At 41.6% G+C, this 21,659-nt stretch overlaps 1 protein-coding gene and 1 pseudogene across 4 annotated transcripts in view; one reads left to right on the forward strand and one right to left on the reverse strand.

Moving 5' to 3' along the window:
- Positions 1–21,109, reverse strand: part of CBFA2T2 (CBFA2/RUNX1 partner transcriptional co-repressor 2) — a 153,371-nt gene extending 132,262 nt beyond the window's left edge. For 3 of the 4 annotated variants that reach the window (XM_055435610.2, XM_055435593.2, XM_055435583.2), the window contains exon 1: positions 20,929–21,109. In XM_055435610.2, the coding sequence (XP_055291585.2) occupies positions 20,929–20,962 (34 nt within the window). In that variant the 5' untranslated portion in view covers positions 20,963–21,109. The remainder of the gene's footprint in view (positions 1–20,928) is intronic. The other variant, XM_055435618.2, reaches the window with a different exon arrangement.
- On the forward strand, positions 3,150–3,991 carry LOC129562487 (small ribosomal subunit protein uS5 pseudogene; annotated as a pseudogene).
- Positions 21,110–21,659: the final 550 nt, after the last annotated feature.

Raw genomic sequence — 21,659 nt, forward strand, 5'->3', positions numbered from 1 at the left:
GACTGGTTCCAAATCGGGAAAGGAGTACATCAAGGCTGTATATTGTCACCCTGCTTATCCTTCTATGCAGAATAGATCATGAGAAATGCCAGGCTGATTGAAGCACAAGTTGGAATCAAGATTGCTGGGAGAAATACCAATAACCTCAGATATGCATATAACACCACACTTATGGAAGAAAGCAAAGAAGAACTAAAGAGCCTCTTGATGAAAGTGAAAGAGCAGAGTGAAAAAGTTAGCTTAAAACTCAACATTCAGAAAACTAAAATCATGGTATCCAGTCCCATCACTTTGTGGCAAATAGATGGGGAAACAATGGAAACAGTGACAGGTTTTATCTTGGGGGGGCTCCAAAAATCATTGCAAATGATGGCTGCAGCCATGAAATTAAAAGATGCTTGCTCCTTGGAAGAAAAGCTATGATCAAACTAGACAGCCTATTAAAAAGCAGAGACTTACTTTGCCAACAAAGATCTGTCTAGTCAAATCTATGGTTTTTCCAGTAGTCATGTATGGATGTGAGAGTTGGACTATGAAGAAAGCCAAGTGCTGAAGAATTGATGCTTTTGAACTGTGGTGTTGGAGAAGACTCTTGAGAGTCCCTTGGACTGCAAAGAGATTCAACCAGTCAATCCTAAAGGAAATCAGTCCTGAATATTCACTGGAAGGACTGATGCTGAAGCTGAAACTCCAGTACTTTGGCCACCTGATGCAAAGAACTGACTCATTTGAAAAGACCCTAATGCTGGGAAAGACTGAAGGGAGGAGGAGAAGGGGACGACAGAGGATGAGATGGTTGGATGGCATTACCAACTCGATGGACACGAGTTTGAGTAAGCTCCAGGAGTTGGTAATGGACAGGGAAGCCCGGTGTGCTGCAGTCCATGGGGTCACAAAGAGTCAGACATGACTTAGCGACTGAACTTAACTGAACTGAATATATTAAACATTGTGTTGGGGCTTCCCTGGTGGCTCAAGTGGTAAGAACCCACCTGCCAATGCAGGAGACACAGGTTTGATCCCTGGTCCGGGAAGATCCCACATGCCTCAGAGCACCTAAGCCTGAGTGCCACAACTACGGAGCTTGTGCTCTAGAGCCCGGGAATAGCAACTACTGAAGCCTGCACGCCCTAAGAGCCTGTGCTTAGCAACAGAAGAATCCACTGAAATGAGAAGCCCACACTCCATAACAGAGAGAAGTCCATGTAGCAACAAAGACCTAGCATGGCCAATTAAATACGTAAAATTTTACATGCATATATAAATATATTTTTCATCAAACTCTTTGAGAGGACTTCCTTTTGTTCACTACTGTATCCCTGACACCTGTACAAAGTAGGACTCAGCAAATGTTAAAAGACTGGTGAGGATGTAAAAAAAAATGAAATTCACATAGATTGCTGACACAAGTATAAATGGTGCCACATCTCTGGAAAACCTTTTGGCAGTATACACACTCAATGAGCTTCCAATTCCATTCCCAGGTATGTACCCAACAAAAAGCCATACACACATATACCCAAAGACATAGAAGAATATTCTTTGGAGCATTATTCCTAACAGCCAAAAACTGGAAATAATCAAATGTCCATCAACAACAGAGTGGATACACTGCACTGTATTTTTATAGTGGAATTCTATACAGCAATAAGAAAAAACTACTGACACAAGAACATGGGTCATTACTGTTGAACAAAAGAAGCCAGACAGAATACACAATATATGACTCTTATTTATATAACGTTCCTTTTTTTTATTAAAAAAAGAAGACAAAACTGATGAATGGTAATAGAGGTCAGGATACTGGTTACCCTGGGAGGGAGGGAGGGATATTATCTGGCAGGTGAGAGGTAGGTTTCTGAAGTAGTTGCTCTTAATATTCTATTTTTCGATCTGGAAAGCACAAGTATGATCACTTTATGAAAATTTATTGATTTGTACATTTATGATTTGTGAATTTTTTAATAAAATAGTTTACCAAAAAAGGGAAAGCTACAAGAAAAAAGAAACACTATTAAGCTATCTTCCAAACAGTTAATGATTCCATTTATTTTTTTTTCCCCACCTTTGTTTGGTTGCAGCATGAGGCTTATGGGAATCTCAGTTCCCCGTTGGGGATCAAACCCATATCTGCTGCAGTGGAAGCACAGAGTCCTCCAGGGAATTCCCTCCACTTATCTTTTAAACATCTTTTTGGTAATGCTGCTGCTGCTGCTGAGTCACTTCAGTCGTGTCCGACTCTGTGTGACCCCACAGACGGAAGCCCACCAGGCTCCCCCGTCCCTGGGATTCTCCAGGCAAGAACACTGGAGTAGGTTGCCATTTCCTTCTTCAATGTGTGAAAGTGAAAGCAAATTTATTTTCATTTAAAACGTAACTCAAGACTAGGTGATTAGTTAAAGCCACATTTTCATTGAACTACAAACTGGAATCCAAGTGTTAAGAAAATCAACCTAAAGAGCCTTTCTCACTACACAATACTGTTAATATCTAACTAGATACAAGGACCTATTCAAATGAGAAAAATTTACTCATCTGTTACTGATAGACCTTTCCCCAATGGTTTCTATTTTCGAATGTCAGCATTCAGGGTAAGTTTAATAAAATCTTTAGCCCTGTTTTCCCCCTTAATCTGTAGGACCAAAATCAGCATCATGTTCTAATATTTAATTGGCATCAACTGTCTGCCTGTTTTCCCTATAATTGAGAAGCGGGTTCACATGTAAACAGGACTGATCTCACAAATGCATAAACATACAAAGAGATCCTTTCCTTAAAATAAATCTGTGCTCCACACATGGCCAAACCCTTACACAATAAATTAACTCTTCAGCAGCCTCCAAGCTAAAAAACTGAAGTGAAACCAATTAAGCCCTAATGGGATCCCAATTTCTTATTTCTGAAAGAAGTCTTAATAGATCCCTCTAAGTTTATAATCTTTATCAACCATCCAGATAATCCTGTTAGACTTAGTTCCAAATCTGCTTCTCTGAAAATGTGCTACAATCAAAAAAGCTTTGATTACTGCATTTACAGCTTTCACTGCCACAACCAACATGTGCTTTAAAAAACTGGGAAATTTCAATTGCTTCAAAATGGAAATAACAGCCTTAATTAGAAAATATATCACTTCTCTGTAAAAACACCAAATGGCAGATGACGCTGGTGCTGTGGGAGGGCCTGGAGGAGGCCCCCGGGGGCCCTGGAATGGGAGGCCATGGTACCTTCTGTGGAGGCTTTGGCAGCGGCATCTGGGGCCAGGGTTGAGGCCAAGGCAGAGGTCATGGACCTCACAGAGACAAGGCCAAGAGGACAAGTGGCTCCCCATTATCAAGTTGGGCTGCCTGGTCAAAGACATGAAGAGCAAGTCCCTGGAGGAGATCTATCTCTTCTCTGCTATCAAGGAATCTGAGATCACTCACTTTTTCCTGGGAGCATCCCTTAATTAAGCAGACCTGTGCTGACCAGCACACCAGGTTCAAGGCATCTGTCACCGTCGGGAGTTACAACGGGGCATGTCAGTTTGGGCATCAAGTGCTCTATGGAAGCAGCCACTGCCATCCGTGGGGCCATCATCCTGGCCAAGCTCCCCATCATCCCTGTGTGATGAGACAGCTACTGGGGGAACAAGACTGGAGCCCCACATGGTCCCTTGCAGGGTGACTAGCCACTGTGGCTCCGTGCTGGTGTGACTCATCCCTGCCCCCAGGGGCACTGGTATCGTCTCAGCCCCTGTGCTCATGAAGCTCCTGATGATGGCTGGCATTGACGACTGCTTCACCTCTGCCAGGGGCTGCACTGCCACCTTGGGCAACTTCACCAAGGCCATTTTTGACACCATTTCCAAGACTCATAGTTATCTCATCCCTGACCTTTGGAAAGAGACAGTATTCACTAAATCTCTGTATCAGAATTCACTGACCATCTTATAAAGACCCACATCAGAGTCTCTGTGCAGAGGACCCAGACTCCAGCTGTAGCTACCACATAATTTTATATGAGAAAAATAAAGTGAATGAAGCTAGAGGGGGGAAAAAAAAGATGACTGATAAATTGTTGTCTCCAAACTCTGCATGTCCTAATAGTCTGCATAGTTATCCTATTCACTTTGGCCACCAAAAGGAATAAAGAAGCAGTTGTTAAAGGTTGTCAGATACCATGTCTGGTGGATGGTCTGAGGATTTTATCTTGAGGGTTTCCTCAGGATTTATTGCCTTTTAATTCATGGACTTCCCTGGTGGCTCAGAGGTTAACGTGTCTGCCTCCAATGCGGGAGACCTGGGTTTGATCCCTGGGTCGGGAAGATCCCCTGGAGAAGGAAATGGTAACCCACTCCAGTATTCTTGCCTGGAGAATCCCATGGATGGAGAAGTCTGGTAGGCTACAGTCCACGGGGTCGCAAAGAGTCGGACATGACTGAGTGACTGAACAGAACAGAACAGAATTCATGGACACACAGACTATGGAATGAGAAGAACCTCAGAGATCCTTTATCTTTTGACTTTCCTATATTTAGAGCATTATTTTGCCTCAACAAAACCCTGCACACCCACTGTGTACACATAAGGTGCTCAAAATGAGTTCAAGGACTTAGAGGCAGCAAGAGCAGAGTATCTATTCTTGGTCTTTGTGCTGATAAAAGCAGTTTCATAAAATGAGATGTTGTTGTTTAGTCACTGAGTCATATCCAACTCTTTGTGACCGCCCCCCATGGACTGGAGCCCACCAGGCTCCTCTGTTCATGGGATTTCCCAGGCAAGAAGACTGGAGTGGGTTACCATTTCCTTCTCCGGGGGATCTTCCTGACCCAGGAATTGAACCCATGTCTCCTGCATTAGCAGAGAGATTCTTTACCACTAAGCCACCAGTAAGTGGGTAAGACCTCACTCAGTATTTCATGCTAATATCGGGCAATCTATCAGCAGTATATGCATGCAATACTAATGTCTACACAAGACAGTTCTCCCAGCCAGGCTTTTTATAGCTGATAATACAGTAAGTTTACAGTACTAGGCAAAATGTCACCATCTTAGAGTCAATATGATAGATAACTCCTCAATGAGTCTAACCTAGGAACAAATTCTTTAGCCTGATATTCAAAGTGTCCCACAGTTCCACCTCAATCTGCCTTTACTCTTGTTTTTACTAGTACATCCCGTACCTTCCAGACCAAGAGTTAGTAACTAAGGGCACTTCCCATCCCACTCCTGTACAAACCTTGCCCATGGCCTATTTCAGTAATGGCTATAGGCTAGCAATTTCTATATTTTTAAAGAGTTGTTTAAAAAAAAAAAAGAGGAGAATATGTGACAGAATCCATTATATGTTCCATAAAGCCTAAAATATCTACTATTAAGCTCTTTACAGAAAAAGTTTGCCTATTGCTGGCTTATTCCAGTATCAGGCCCTGGCATGATTTTCTTTATTCCATTTCTCCCTCTCTGTATTTACCAATCCAAGATGGAACCATCCATCAAAATGCAACTAAGTAATATTCAATGAAGCCTTTCTGGCTTTCAGTGAGATTCACTCTTCCTCTTTTAAATCCATATCCTCTATCTCCCTTAGCACACTGTATCCCTTCTAGTTTCCAAACCCAAAACTGAAACACATGGTCTGACAAAGCTATTGCATTAAGGAAAATAATTTTGCTGCTTCCATCTTGCCCGTTCAAATGCATCTTCACAGAGCCACTAGGGTGCTCTATTTAGAATACAATCGTAATGATGTCATTCCCTCATCCTTTCTGTTGCTCTCCATTAGCTATGGAATAAAATCCAAGCATAAACCTGTTCCCTGCCTGGTTCTCTAGTCTCATCTCCTACCCTTCTTGACCTAGCACTTTATACTTTTTAATAACATATTTACTTTCAATCCCTCCCCCCAAACCTGGTCCAGACTCAGCTTTCCCATCTCTTTGATGGCATCACGACTCTGTGGACATGAGTTTGAGTGAACTCCGGGAGTTGGTGATGGACAGGGAGGCCTGGCGTGCTGTGATTCATGGGGTCGCGGAGACTCAGACACGACTGAGCAACTGAACTGAACTGAACCCTTTCTTTACTTGGGTCACACACTTTGTTGTTAGAAATTTAAAAAAAAAATTGATACATCATCTCTGGAGAGTAATTTGGTAACATCTATCAAAATTATACAAATTGTATCCTTTGTCCAAGCAGTTTTACTTCTAGGAATCTAGTCAGCAGATTTATGAAATGGCATTTTTTACAAAGCTATGCAGCATTGTTTGTAACAGCAAAACATTGGCATGTAAAACGTTCATCAGTCGTGGACTGTAGAAAAAAAAGTATTATGCATCCATACAATGAAACACAATGCAGAATGAGGAAGTTCTTTTATCTATGTTATTATACAGCCTACAGGAATATATCTGCAAGGATACAGTAGAAACTGGTAATGCTAGCTGCCTCCAAGGAAGGCAAGTGTTGGCTGGAGCACAGAGGTGAGGGAGACAGTTCACTAAATAACCTTTGCACCTTTTAATTGTTGAATAATGTAAATACCAGTCCAAAAACTGATTTTTTTTTTTTAAACAGTTGTTGGAGAAGCCTTTTCTGAAACACACCCATACTTACATGCACATATGTTAGGTCAGATGCCTGTCAGTGGTGGTTCGTATCATACTATTATTACTGCTTACCATTGATAATGAAACATCAATCTGTTCCTCCCTCCACCATTAAACAACTTTTAAACGTCTCTGGCACCTTAGAATTCTCTTTATATCTGCCAGCATCCTGTACTAGGGGCTTAATAAATGTTCCCCTGGTCAGGGAACTAGATTCCACATGCCACCACTAAATAAACAAAATATCTTTTTAAAAAAAGTTCACCTTCTAGTATAATTAACTTGGGTCACAGTAGAATACAGTTATTAGGCCCTTCAAATAAATGATTTATTGAACTTAATTAGCAGAATAAAGAGAACCAAGAGACTCAAGAAAAAGATAATCAACAATTAATTCTAGGATTTCAAATTACTATTTAAAAACCATGGCTTTAACGGAAACTCTCCTTATTTACCTAATCATTCCTTAGAGTCCAACAGCCACAAAATTAGCATGGACTATTTGGAGACCTACAGCACGCTCAGAACAAGTCAAGCACTGGTATCCACGACTACAGTTATGTGCTCAGTGTCTGGGAGGCATGTCTGGCATCCCATCTCCTCCCCAGGAAGTTCACTACCTCCATCAACTGAACCAGAATCTTTGTTTCACTATTTCTCAATACAACTCTCCCCAACAGCATCAATTATAAGAGGAAACGATGGACAATCACTGTCCAAACTTAATTAAAACCCAGTTGTCAAAGCTTTCACTACAAGAGCAATCAACAAAAATCTATGTTAGAACATACAGGGCAAGACAAACTGGAAGATCTTTGAGGACAGGGACTGAATTTTATCCACCTGGGAAGCCCCTCAGCACCTAGAACCATCCCTGCGACTAACGGCTCCACAATATAGTTGTTAAATGAACAGCTTCACTTAATACTATAAAGGGGATTTTTACTTTATCTGTATTGTTTAAATATCTAAAATATATTCACGCATTACAAAATCACTGATGTAATAACAAAGAGTGTCTAGAACACGCTTTTACAATTCCTCAATTGATTCTCATCTTGTCAGGTAGACAGGGACGGTATGGCTGTCCCCTTTTCACAGATGATAAAAGCCATTCAAAATCCAAATATGAATTGTCCAAGGTTGCACTGCTTGTGAGCTGATGGTAAAAGGAAGCACTAGGATGATACCCATGTTTTCACTTATTACACATCTAACCAAAAAGAAAAGAATGTCCCCTCAGATTCAACTCCCAAAAACCTACACCCTTGCATTCTACCTGTGTGTGACCAAATCACCTGACTCCTGAACTTTACATGAAATAAGAGGATGAGAATACTACTACTAATTGCTGTAAAAATCAGATGTGTGAAAACTATTCTGACATTTAAGTGGTAATTTCTATTATTTCTATTAATGATATGTAAATAAGAAATGACTGTGTTGACTCCAACAGAAGACAGACTCTATATTATAAAAGAGTAAGTATGCCTTTAAGTTTAAACAAGAAAAAAAAAAAAAAAGAATAAGTTTAAACAAGAAAACCAAAATTGATTTTACCCAAATACACTGTTTCCTTAACAACTAATTCTAAAACAAAGTAAAACACACAACAAGCAAATGGAACTCTCATACATTACTGGTAAAAATGCAAAATGGTACAGTGCAGCCACTTCAAAAAATACTTTGGGCGTTTCTTAAGAAGTTAAACATGAAATTACCTAGAACCCAGTGAACCCACTCCTAAGTATTTACCCAAGAGAAATGAAGACATGTGCGCAAAAGACATAAATGTTTAGAGTTTCATTCATATCATCGAAACAGGAAACAACCAAAATGTCCATTAACTAGTAGACAGACTGATTTAAAAAATTACAGTACATCCATACAGTGGAATGATACTCAGCAATAAAAGGGAACTACAGATATATACAACATGGATGATTATCAAAACAATTATAGTACGTGAAAGATACTAGATACAAAGGCTACATATTGTACAGTTACAAAGGCTACATATTGTACAGTTTCAAAGGCTACATATCGTACAGTTTCATTCATATGACATGGAAAAGGCAAAAAACTAGAGAGACAGAAACCACTAGAGGGGCAAAAACTAGTATAGTAGTTAGCAGGGGCTGCTAAATGAAGGGAAAGGACCACGAGGTAACTACTGGGGATGATGGAAATAATCTATATCTTGGGTGGTGTGATGACTACAAAACTGACAGAACTGTACCCTTAAAAAAGAATAAAGTTTACTATATGTAAATTATACCTCAAAAACATGACTAAAAGATAAAGAAAAACTAAACTACTCCACTTACACATCTGGGGGGAAAAGCAATAGTTAATTATCACAATATTTATGCTCAGTTTGGTTCAGTATTTGCTTAAGAAATTTTAGCTAAACCACCTAACAACTGCTGGGTTAAACCTCTCTGAGGAGGTTTTACAAGGATACCCTGTTTTCAGAGTAACCATTCTCTCTCTTTAATCATTAGTTTAATTATTTTGACAGTGCTCACTCCAGTAGTCACTACTACTTGACTTTCATTCATTACCACCTACTTCCTTCCAATGCTCTCCCCATTCCAAAACTCCAAAAAAGGCAACCGACAGTTCTCACCTACAAATACATCTGAGAAATGAGCACACTTAAATTCCTTAGTTGGAATTTCAAAGGCAAACCACTCAGTAGCAAATCACTCTGCCTTTTTCACAAGAAAAAAATATTTAAAATTTCACTATGTGCCAAAACCAACCAGTCATATATATATACACACATATACATCAAATTTCTGTCAATTGAGTTATATCTTTTTAGTATGTTACATTTCATTTTTATTTTTTTAAAATTTATTTTAATTGGAGGCTAATTACTTTACAATATTGTAGTGGTTTTTGCCATACGTTGACATGAATCAGCCACGGGTGTACATCTGTTCCCCATCTTGAACCCTCCTCCCACCTCCCTCCCCATCCCATCCCTCTGGGTCATCCCAGTGCACCAGCCCTGAGCACTCTGTCTCATGCATCGAACCTGGACTGGTAATCTGTTTCACATATGATAATATCCATGTTTCAATGCTCTTAAATCATGGAGAAGTTATCCCAAAGTAACTTCTGAGTACAATATATTGACCACATACCCTCAGACTAAAGACAAAAAAACTATAAACAAAGAGGTTTATAAACTGAATTTCATAGTAACATGGGTTAGCAATCTTGGAGCTATTTTCAGTATATTCTAGATTTGGACAAATAAATATATGATGGATTATGTGAGTCGGGTTTCCAATCCCTAGGTAAGAGAAGGGGCTTAAAGATACAGGAAAAATAAGATAAAGGCTAAATAAACTTTGTGGTATTGGAGGTGTTGGTCTGAACACACAATTCTGAAACCAAGTTCCCTTATCAAGTTTATGATCAATCTCTCTATCCAAAACTTTATTCCCTCTCTTGTACACTCTGACCTCAAGCCTGTGCTAACTGAACACTAATCAACAAGAGTCAGATGACTAAAACTGTTATTGCTGACAACATCATTAAGCAACTAAAATTGCTATTATGGACATCATCATTAACAAACTCAGGTTGCTTCTCCACCACAAGATGAGTGGTCCCAGAGCCATGGACCACTTTGGCTGGAGAATCATAAACCAGAGACATCCTGACTTCCCAAAACTACAAATAAGAAATGTCACAGTAACGTCACAAGACAATTAGTCCCAGCCTCTTTGTTCTTCCTCTAAAACATAACCCTAACTCAAAGACCAGGTGGGTTTGAAATCCTTACTTTGCTGCAAACTCCCGTTGTCAGAGTTTGGCTTTCAGTACTGCGGGCACAGGAGCCCTTTGATCAGTTTCAATTTTTATTATATTTAGATAAAAATAGAAATAAACTTAGATATGTGTGTATATATACACATAGATTTCTTAGGTCTGCCCATTGAAAGGATCTGAAAGCAATGACAACCCATAGCAATGAGCATACATAGCAACTAGATCTTGATTTCTAAATAATTTTCTCCACTAACAGAAATTAAGAGAGAAACATCTTAGAGAAATAGCTGATTCCAAAGTTCAGGTAGGAAGATAAGTGTGGAACATTTTTTTTGTGCCAAAAAGGAAGTGGTTCAAGAATGTTAGGAACTTGTCAAAAGCTAGTTTGAAGGGGTTCCCACTGCTGAATCTGGGACAATGTGAAAACCACAAAAAAAAATGACAGTAACAGATTATGACCTACTGCATAAAATAAGAATCCATATTAATACATACAAATAAAGGTAAGAAAATGCTCTCCAGCAGAATATTAACCAATAAGCAAAGAATAAAACTGATAAGCTGAAAAGAATAAAATTGATAAGCAAAAAATAAAAACTGATAGCACATTTCTCTAATATGAAAGCACAACTATCTTAGTAATAACTGACTCAGGCAAACATCATCAATAGATGCTACAATTACTGGATAAAAGTTTGATGAAAACAAGGTATTTACATGGACTCAGTATCTCCCATAACATTATTAATTAAAAAGGAAAACATTAAACTCTATAGTGGAAAAACCTGACAGACATCATCTTAAATAAGTGATCAAAGTTAACATCATCAGTACTGAACAAATGGATATCAAATGCTTCCTGATATGATGCAATGAGAAGGATCTAACATTACTCTGCAATATTCCCATCAAAATGCATAATCTGAATCTATTCATAAGGAAGGCAAATTCAAATTGAGAGACACTCTATGAAATAAATGGCCCACACCATTCAAAAAAGACAAGATCATGAAAGATAAGGCTGAAGGGTTCTTTCAAACTGAAGGAGACTGGAGATTAAACAAATATTTTATGCAGATCCTGGATTGGATCCTAGATTATAAAAAATTTTCCCTATAAAAAACATTGAGATAAATGGAAAAATCTGAATAAAGTCAGTATATTAGATAATAATATTATAACCAATCTGTATTTCCTGATTTTGGAAAGAACACTGTTGTGGTTACCTAAGAGAATGTCTTAGTTTACTGAAAATACACATTATCGTATTTAGCATAAAGAAGTATCATATTTGTAACTTACTCTAGTTTTAAAAATTAATATGCATATATAAAAAGAATACAAGGACCTCCCTGGTGGTCCAGTGGTTAAGAATCCAGCTTTCAGTGCAGGGGATGCTGGTTCAATGCCTGGTGAGAGAACTAAGATCCTGCATTCTTTGGGGCCACTAAGCCCCCAAGGTGCAACTGCTGAGACCACGGGCCACAACTAAAGAGAAGCCCTTAAGGAGGAGCTTATGAAAACTTGAGCTCCTAAGCTCCTAGTGGCTCCAGGCACCTAGTGAATGAATGTCAGAAGAGCTAAGACCATCATCTCCTCTTCCCCACCTCTCAGAATCTGCCTCTTCTAAGCCACTGCTACTTTTAATTTAGGACATTAAGACTTGCTTTCTGCCAGCTTCTGCCCTGTAAGGTTGATGCGACTTCTCAAGAGAAACAAAATGAATCATAATCACTTTCTCAATATTAAGGACAAAGAAATACTGCCACATTTTTGGTGGAAAAAAATATCACTAGTGTTTTAACTTCTATGGGGGATGGGAGAGGGAGAGGATAGTGGTAAGGAGACAGTAAACCAGCTAAAAACTATGTGAAATAGAGGAAATGGTGGTTTTGATTAGTGAACCTCTAGGGATATAAGGTAACAATGAATAAATCTGTGCTATTTGAATGTCTGTTCTCATGTGGCTTCAAAAAATTAAAAGCAGGCAGGACCTCTGCATTGAGATGGCTAAGTTAACAAAGGAAAAAGGGAAACATCTGTATGAGAGGAAAAGGTCAAAGCAGTGTGTCAAGGGAACTCTGCTATGCCTGGTATTAACATTTCACTTGAGTTGCTCGAGAGGTCAGATTACATATTTGTCGCCATCAGCTAATTTAATTGAAAGGTCTAGCCAACTCCAAAGCTATCAATTCAGACAGAAGGATACCTAGCTCCGAGTACCTCTGAGTTTTACTTTGATTTCTGCATTTCATTACAGGAATACAAAATAGAGGGGCAGAACCATATTTTAAAGAGCCACATTCCAAAGTAAAGGTTCACTGCATAGTCCATATACTATATTTGATGATCCATATTTGACAGCTTCTCACAGGGCCATGCAAAATTAGCATGGACATTTCTTGGGCTTTTGATGTTCACTGCCATCATGTGCTTCACTGCTAAAATCAGGAAACATATGGGATGAATTGGTAAAGGCTGCTGAGAATTTCTGCTGCCTTTTTGTTTTCTGTTTTCAATTCATGGCTAAGGCCAATTCAGAATACCTCTAAACAAGACCAAGATCTAATACAGCACTCTTTAAACCATATCCATTCCCAGGATATTTTTAAATAAGGAAAGATGTTAGGGAAAGAAAGGTGTTGAAGAAAAATGATGGGAAATCAAGTATCTCCAGGGAACACTGGAATCCTTGGGAACATATGTCTAAAAACCTATAGTTTAGCTAGTGAAAAGAAGAAGCCACATGGTAGAGAGTGAAAAATGTGGGTTTTGGACTCAGATCTCAGTGAATTCAGTATCAGGGCTGAACTAAGTGTGAATAGTGTGTCTGCTACTGTTAACTGTGTGACCTAGAGGAATTTAACTTCTCTGAGACTTATTTTCCCATCTGTAAAACAGAGATACTAACTCCCTCTCAAGGATATTTTAAGAATTACATGAGATAACATACATGAAAGGGGCTTCCCAGGTGGCATAGTGGTAAAGATTGGCCTGACAATGCAGGTGACATAGGTGGCTTGGGTTTGATCCTGTGTTGGGAAAATCACCTGGAGTAGGAAATGGCAACCGGCTCTAGTATTCGTGCCATAGAATATTCCACGGACAGAGGAGTCTGGTGGGCTGCAGTCCATGGGTTCAAAAAGAGTTGGACACAACTGAGTACAACATACATGAAAAGTGCCCAGCAGAAAATCTGGCAAAGACTTTTTTTTTTTAAAGAAGTCAACTGGACTTAAAGTCAGATTCAGTTGACATATCTGCTATAGACTCATTTTACAAGTTTAATTTATGATACCCTAACTGCTATAATTTCAGATGGCCTCAAGTCCTGGGAGAGGCCTGAGACAAAAACCAGAGACAGAGGCAAAAGTTACTTAACCAGCCATAATAAAACCCAGAGACAGACTCTGTCACATGTAAATATACTAGCTCATATTGCACATGGGGCCAGTCAATACAGCACCAGAAAGGCCCCTCCTCTTTGTAATTTTACTAAAGCAGAAATGATAACTATGGGAGATTCTCCCTCAGCCTTTAAATTTTCAGGGATTTTAAATAAATCTTTACAATTGATCACTTTTTATGAAGTTCAAAACAACACTCTAAAATTAAGAATTGAACCCTGTATAAGAGACTGCAAAAGAGACATAGGCATTTAGAACAGTCTTTGGGACTCTGTGAGAGAGGGTGAAGGTGGAATGATTGGGGAGAATGGAATTGTAGCATGTATATTATCATAAGTGACCAGTCCAGGTTCGACGCATAAATTTTCCTCTGTTCATTTCTTTGCATTTGTGCTTTTTTAATAAAATTCTTTTTTAGAAATAAAAAATAAATAAAAATAAAAAAAAAAAAAAAAAGAATTGAGGCTAAAACCAGCAGGTAAGAAATCTTACTTCCCCATCTTTCCTCGAACTCAGGGAATTAACTCATCTTTATCCTAGTGCTACATGCAGCCACTGTACTCTTATTTAAACCACCTTTCAGGTTTAAAAGCTTTCAGCAGCTACCTTAACGTTAAGAAGTCAGGCTCTGTAGTCACAAAAGATCTAGATTTTAAACTGTTCATTTATTAGCTCTATGTATTTCCAGGTGGCACTAGTGGTAAAGAACCCATCCGCCAATGCAGGTAGATACAAGGGACGCGGGTTCGATCTCTGGGTAAGGATGATCCCCTGGAGGAGGAAACAGCAACCCACTCCAATATTCTTGCCTAGAGAATCCCATGGACAGAGGAGTTTGGCAGGCTAGTTCATGGGGCTGCACAGAGTCAGGCATGACTGAATAAACTTAGCATGCACAGGTGAGATCTGAGTCAATTTCCTAGTTTGTAAAAGAGGATATATAACTAAAAGTAAAGGATTAAAAGGCAAAACGTGGCCCAAAATAAACATTCCATATTAGTCATCATTATTATTAGGCAAGAGTTAACCTCATTTATAGATCAAATAAACAAACAACTGAGTCTTAGAGGTAGAATAACTTCCCAGTAGAACGGAACCTCAAACCCTAAGTCTGCCTCCAAATTCTGCTTTTTCCATTACGCCAAACAACCTATCTCATGTATGAAAGTGAAAGTCACTCAGTGTGTCCAACTGTTTGGGACCCCATGGCCTATACAGTCCATGGAATTCTCCAGGCCCAAATTCTGGAGTGGGTAGCCTTCTCCAGGGCATCTTCCCAACCCAGGGGTTGAACCCAGGTCTCCCACATTGCAAGCAGATTCTTTACCAGCTGAGCTACAAGGGAAGCCCCAGAATAATGTAGTGGGTAGTCTATCCCTTCTCCAGCAGATCTTCCCAACCCAGGAATCAAACCAGGGTCTCCAGCATTGCAGGCGAAATTCTTCACCAAGTGAGCTCTCAGGGAAGCCCTATCTCAGGTCCATCCCTGTCGTTTTAAACAGGCTACTAACTGCAACCAGAGATCAAATTGCCAACATCCGCTGGATCATGGAGAAAGCAAGAGAGTTCCAGAAAAACATCTATTTCTGCTTCATTGATTATGCCAAAGCCTTTGACTGTGTGGATCACAATAAACTGTGGAACATTCTGAAAGAGATGGGAATCCCAGACCACCTGACCTGCCTCTTGAGAAACCTGTATGCAGGTCAGGAAGCAACAGTCAGAACTGTACATGGAACAACCGACTGGTTCCAAATAGGAAAAGGAGTGTGTCAAGGCTGTATATTGTCACCTTGCTTATTTAACTTATATGCAGAGTACATCATGAGAAACGCTGGGCTGGAAGAAGCACAAGCTGGAATCAAGATTGCTGGGAGAAATATCAATAACCTCAGATATGCAGATGACACTACCCTTATGGCAGAAAGTGAAGAGGAACTCAAAAGCCTCTTGATGAAAGTGAAAGAGGAGAGTGAAAAGGTTGGCTTGAAGCTCAACATTCAGAAAATGAAGATCATGGCATCTGGTCCCATCACTTCATGGGAAATAGATGGGGAAACAGTGGAAACAGTGTCAGACTTTATTTTTTTGGGCTCCAAAATCACTGCAGATGCTGATTGCAGCCATGAAATTAAAAGACGCTTACTCCTTGGAAGGAAAATTATGACCAACCTTGATAATATATTAAAAAGCAGAGACATTACTTTGCCAACAAAGGTCCGTCTAGTCAAGGCTATGGTCTTTCCCGCGGTCATGTATGGATGTGAGAGTTGGACTGTGAAGAAAGCTGATCGCCGAAGAATTGATGCTTTTGAACTGTGGTGTTGGAGAAGACTCTTGAGAGTCCTTTGTACCGCAAGGAGATCCAACCAGTCCATTCTACGGGAGATCGATCCTGGGTGTTCATTGGAAGGACTGATGCTAAAGCTGAAACTGCAATACTTTGGCCACCTCATGCGACGAGTTGACTCACTGGAAAAGACTCTGATGCTGGGAAAGGTTGGGGGCGGGAGGAGAAGGGGATGACCGAGAATGAGATGGCTGGATGGCATCACCGACTCTGTGGACATGAGTCTGAGTGAACTCCGGGAGTTGGTGATGGACAGGGAGGCCTGGCGTGCTGTGATTCATGGGGTCGCGGAGAGTCGGACACGACTGAGCGACTGAACTGAACTGAAGAACTATTGTGTGGTCACAGGTTATGGGTGTTTTTAATCTTATTCCATTTTTTCTTTTTCATATCCTAATAGTTAGGGAGGAAAACTGACTGAACACACTAGTGTGCCACAGCAGGTGATGACCAGGGGAAAAGACAAGACCCAGTTTCTCCTTGTCAGTATCCTTACCTGGAGTAGCCTCTCTCCTCTCCAAGTGCATTTGCTGCTTTTAAATCTGCTATGATCTGGGCTCGGATAAGTACCCTAGGACTAGTGAGAGTACCTCTAAGCCTGAAGAACAAAGGAAATACAAACTTTCCAAACCAGAAGGCGCGAGTCATGCATGTAGGGAGAATTACCTTCAGAAGAATAACAAGGGACACAGCTAAGAGACAACACTCATAGGAAGGGAGCAGGATAATTAAATTCCATATCCTCAGATGGGAAGAAAGCCAGCTGATGGGGTCTAAGTAAGTCAGCTTCCCAGGGTGGGAAAGGATGGAGAGTGGACCTAGAGGAGCCAAAAGAAGGGACCTAATTCTACCTCAGAGAAATCTTCCTGGTGCACTTTCACATCTCTTCTTTCATCTTAATGGCTAAGTGCCAGATAAGGAAAGAGTTACTGAATGTAACAGTTCTCACCCCTTTTGAAGAGTAATGCTTATCTACCATAAAATATTTATGGGTGAGTTTTTCACCAATTGAGTATGGTCATTTATCATCCCACTTGTAACTGTTCAGAAATCTTTTAGGTTCAAGAATTTACGTATCTTTCTCCATATTTGTGGATTTTGCACTTACCTACTAGGCAAATTAAATCACAATAATGCAAATACTATCACAACCCTCAAGGAACTTAATATGAGTCTGCACTCATATCTTAAGATATCTTAAGAAGACAGAATGAGTCCCACCAGAGAGGAAAGAGCTGTTGTGCTGTGAAAAGTTCTAGGACAGGTTTCGTTGCCATCTAGTCCCCGGCAGGCATAACTTCAGCCAGAACTCACTGTTATCTATTAACAAGGTTTCCCACAGGTCCAGATCTGGAGAACCACTCACCAAGCCCTCAACAGCCCCCAGTTTCCACTCTACACCCTCAGCCAATAAGGTTCATGCCTCAACCTCCTGGAAAAGTCCCTCTCCTTCCAAATGTCACCTCCTTACCTGAACCTTACTTGGACCCTCAAAGAACAATTACAGTGTGCCTACTCTGCATTCCCAAAGCCTTTACTTTGAGAACTTAAAGCACTTTATCATTATCCATGTATTTGTGCGGGACCTCTACTAGATTGGGGCTTCCCTGGTGGCTCAGACAGTAAAGAATCCGCCTGCATTGTGGGAGACCTGGGTTCAATCCCTGGGTTGGGAAGATCCCCTGGAAAAGGGAAAGGCTACCCACTCCAGTATTCTGGCCTGGAGAATTCCATGGACTGTACACTGGAGGGACTGATGCTAAAGCTGAAACTGCAATACTTTGGCCACCTCATGCGACGAGTTGACTCACTGGAAAAGAGTCTGATGCTGGGAAAGGTTGGGGGCGGGAGGAGAAGGGGACGACGGAGAATGAGATGGCTGGATGGCATCACCGACTCTGTGGACATGAGTTTGAGTGTACTCCGGGAGTTGGTGATGGACAGGGAGGCCTGGCGTGCTGTGATTCATGGGGTCGCGGAGAGTCGGACACGACTGAGCGACTGAACTGAACTGAACTGATACAGTCCATGGGGTCGCAAAGAGTCAGCCATGACTGAGCGACTTTCACTTCACTTCACTTCTACTAGGTTGTGAGATTCCAAGTCATCTGTATCCTTAGCCATTGCTGCTGCTGCTGCTGCTAAGTCGCTTCAGTCGTGTCCGACTCTGTGTGACCCCATAGACGGAAGCCCACCAGGCTCCCCCGTCCCTGGGATTCTCCAGGCAAGAACACTGGAGTGGGTTGCCATTTCCTTCTCCAATGTGTGAAAGTGAAAAGTGAAAGTGAAGTTGCTCAGTCGTGTCCGACCCTTAGCAACCCACGGACTGCAGCCTACCAGGCTCCTCCATCCATGGGATTTTCTAGGCAAGAGTACTGGAGTGGCTTGCCATTGCCTTCTCCGCCTTAGCCACTAACAGCACTCAAAATAGTATGTCAGGTCCAGTGTAAGTATTCTACATATATTAACATATACATTCTACTAATATGTACATTACAGTAAGTCATCACAGTAAAATTGAAAAGAAGATGACAAGAACTCTCTTCTCAATTTTACAAGTGAGGAAAATTAAGTGCACAGAAAGGTTAAGTAGTGCTGAAAGTCTCAAAGATAGTAAGGACTGGACCCCAGGATTTCAATCTAGGCACAACTTCAGAACTGAATTTCAATAGACATCATGGGTTGAGGGGAAGGTCGGACTACAAGATCAGTGGTCTCCAGCACAGTTATTATTCACACACTGGGGTGTGGAAAGCCAAATATTGGAACTTCTACTTATATTTGTTTCAGTTCATCCTTTTGTAAAATGTCTATTTTTGCACGTTATAAAATGTACATAATAGTACAGTCAACATTGTAACTTAAACACTCACATAATGTGTGTGCATACTCAACCATATTTACTGATACAAAGACCATTAAAACCATTTGAGGCCACTATTCTAGACTATTTCCCCCAGGGACTCAGTTCCTCCATTCTCTGCCTAGTACTTTAGTTAAACATCAGCACAAGGACGGGTGCTTAGCAGATGGTCAATGTTGAACCTAACTGTATCATGAGAACCTCATTTAAAAAAATTCTCTTCAGGAAAAAAAAGTCTCTCATTATTTTAATGCAACTTATAAATACTTCCAGATTAAAAAAAAAAACAACATACTAAGCACATTGCCTAGAAATGTTATATAGAATTCTCTTAGGACGACTATAAACAAACAAACAAAAAACAAACCTGAGTTACAAAGTAGAACCAAAAAATTGTACTTTAGAACTTAAACAGAAAACTGCATAAAAGACATCTGGGCATTAAAAAAAAAAATCTAAGTTAATATTAAAGGCCCTTTCAATATACAGAGATAGTATAACTTTGTCAGACCTAAAGGTCACCTCTGTTAGTCTCTGCTGAGTTAAACTCCAAGAAGAATAAATTAAACTTTCCAAAGCAGCAACTGCAGACTTGACTATGAAGAGGCATTAGCTGGGTCCACCTACCTACTCTGCATTTCTTCAACCCAACATTTAATGGGCATCAAACAAAGAAGAGAGGCTGTGTAAAGCCCCCCTTTTATGGGTGGAAGAACCTGGGCTCTGAGGCTAAATCCACAAGGTTCCTCCTGTCCTCAGCTTCATCCTCTGCACAATGGGCATACACAAATACTTAACTCTTATCTATGTAACCAGGATTAAATGAGAGAAAACAGGCAAAATGGATTTATCTGTTTCCTCATTGAACGTGTCTCTCTCCCTTCCCCCAACTAAAACTCAAAGCTTGATTCTGGTTTATCTAGTTTGCTGCTATATTCCCAGGGCCAAAATGGTTCTTTTTATTTAACAAATGATTTAATAAATACTAAATGAATAGAATGCAAAATTCCTGCTGCTCAAAAAATGTTGGCTATTATGGCTATTATTGCTAACAAGAAACAATGAAAATTTTATTGTTAAGAGACCCACACCTCTTCCAAAGAACTCACATTTCTAGGAGGTACAGTTGATAAATGCTGAAAGAAGAAATGGAGGTAAGAAAAACAAGTGAATCATAAAGCAGGACTAACCTAAAATAAAATTAAAATCTCAAATAAATACACAATCAGAGCCGAATTTCAAGCTTTCCCGAGTGAGGTTCACCCTGGATGAGGTTTAACAGCGATTACAATAATGACAGTTTTCACGCCTGTGTGTGCCAGAGTCCGTGTCAAGCCTCCTATTTGGCCTCACAAAACCCTGAACCCGGGTGGGGAAGGGCTGGAGATGTTCTTCTCGCCTTCATTTTGCAGAAGGGGGAAATGAGGCTCAGAGAGACCCAAGGTCACCGCCTGAAAGCGGAGGAGCCGCAATGTGAACCCCCCGGGAGTCAGACCCCTGAGCCTACACTCAACAGGCCCCTCGGAGGGGCCATCCTCGCCTCTTCCACCATCCGCCACACACCCCTCGAAACTGGATGTGTGTAATATTTCTCCAGGGCCGGACTTAGTGGCCCCGGCGCCAGGAGAACAAAACAATCCTTGTCCGCCGGCAAGTTAGATGGACGGCGGCCCGGCCGGGGCTCCGAGGCCGCGGTGCCCAGAGACTCGCGCACCCCACGAGCTCCGAGCTCTCGAGCGGTGCAGGAGGCGCCTGGGCGGCGCTGGGAGCCCGAGAAGGCCCGGCCCGCCGGGTGACCTTGGATCTGCCGCCCTTCTTGGGGCCTCAGTTTACCAGCCTGGCCTCGAGCCGGGGGCCTCCCGAGAGCTCGCGCCTGTGGAGCCGCAGGCCTTCACACGCCCCCCTCAGCCTCCCGCTTTCCCGCCCCTCTTACGCTGGAAGGCGGCCGCTCCAGGGACGCCCACCATCGCCCAGCGCCGCTGCCGCGCACCTCCGCCTCCACTCGCGGCCCGGATCCCCCGCAGACACTGCTGCGGGACCTGTAGCCGCCAAGCTCGCCGACCCCAGAGTCTCTGCTGCCGCCGCCGCCGCTGCCGCTGCCGTTAGGCCGCGCACCTCCCCGCCCCCCAATTGGCCCCGCCTCGCCGGCCGGGCACGCCCCCGCCGCGCGTTCTCGCCCGCCAGACCAACGCACGCGGAAGCCTGGCCCCTAGACCGACTCCCACTAAACCCCGCCTCCTGACCTGCTCCGCCCCTTCCGCGCGAACCTACTACCCTATCCCGGCGCACCCTGCTTCTCAGTCCCGTCCCCCTTGCGTCACGCGCGCCCATCACGTGCAAGGTCCACTCTTCAGGCTTAGGGATCCCAGCTGTGGCCAAGGCAACTGCCAGAACCCAGAGGCGGAGCCCTAGGGGGCGGAGCTTAGAGGGGGAGGGCGCAATGCCCCACCTGAGTTCTCCAGGTTAAGGTCCTTTCGCTTTTGCGCCTGTCTTTAGGCAACTCACTTCTCCCGACAGTGTTCCAAGTATCTAAAATGTCATGATCACAATGTTAATAACTGTCATTATGACTGTTAGCTGTCATTATTATTATCGAGCTATTTTTATACACACCATCCCGTTAATCTTTACAATGAGCAAGAGAAGTATTATTATTCCCCTTTT

Source organism: Moschus berezovskii, chromosome 15, assembly GCF_049115385.1.
Source record: "Moschus berezovskii isolate FMDL1 chromosome 15, NW_MosBer_1.0, whole genome shotgun sequence".
Classification (NCBI taxonomy): domain Eukaryota; kingdom Metazoa; phylum Chordata; class Mammalia; order Artiodactyla; family Moschidae; genus Moschus; species Moschus berezovskii.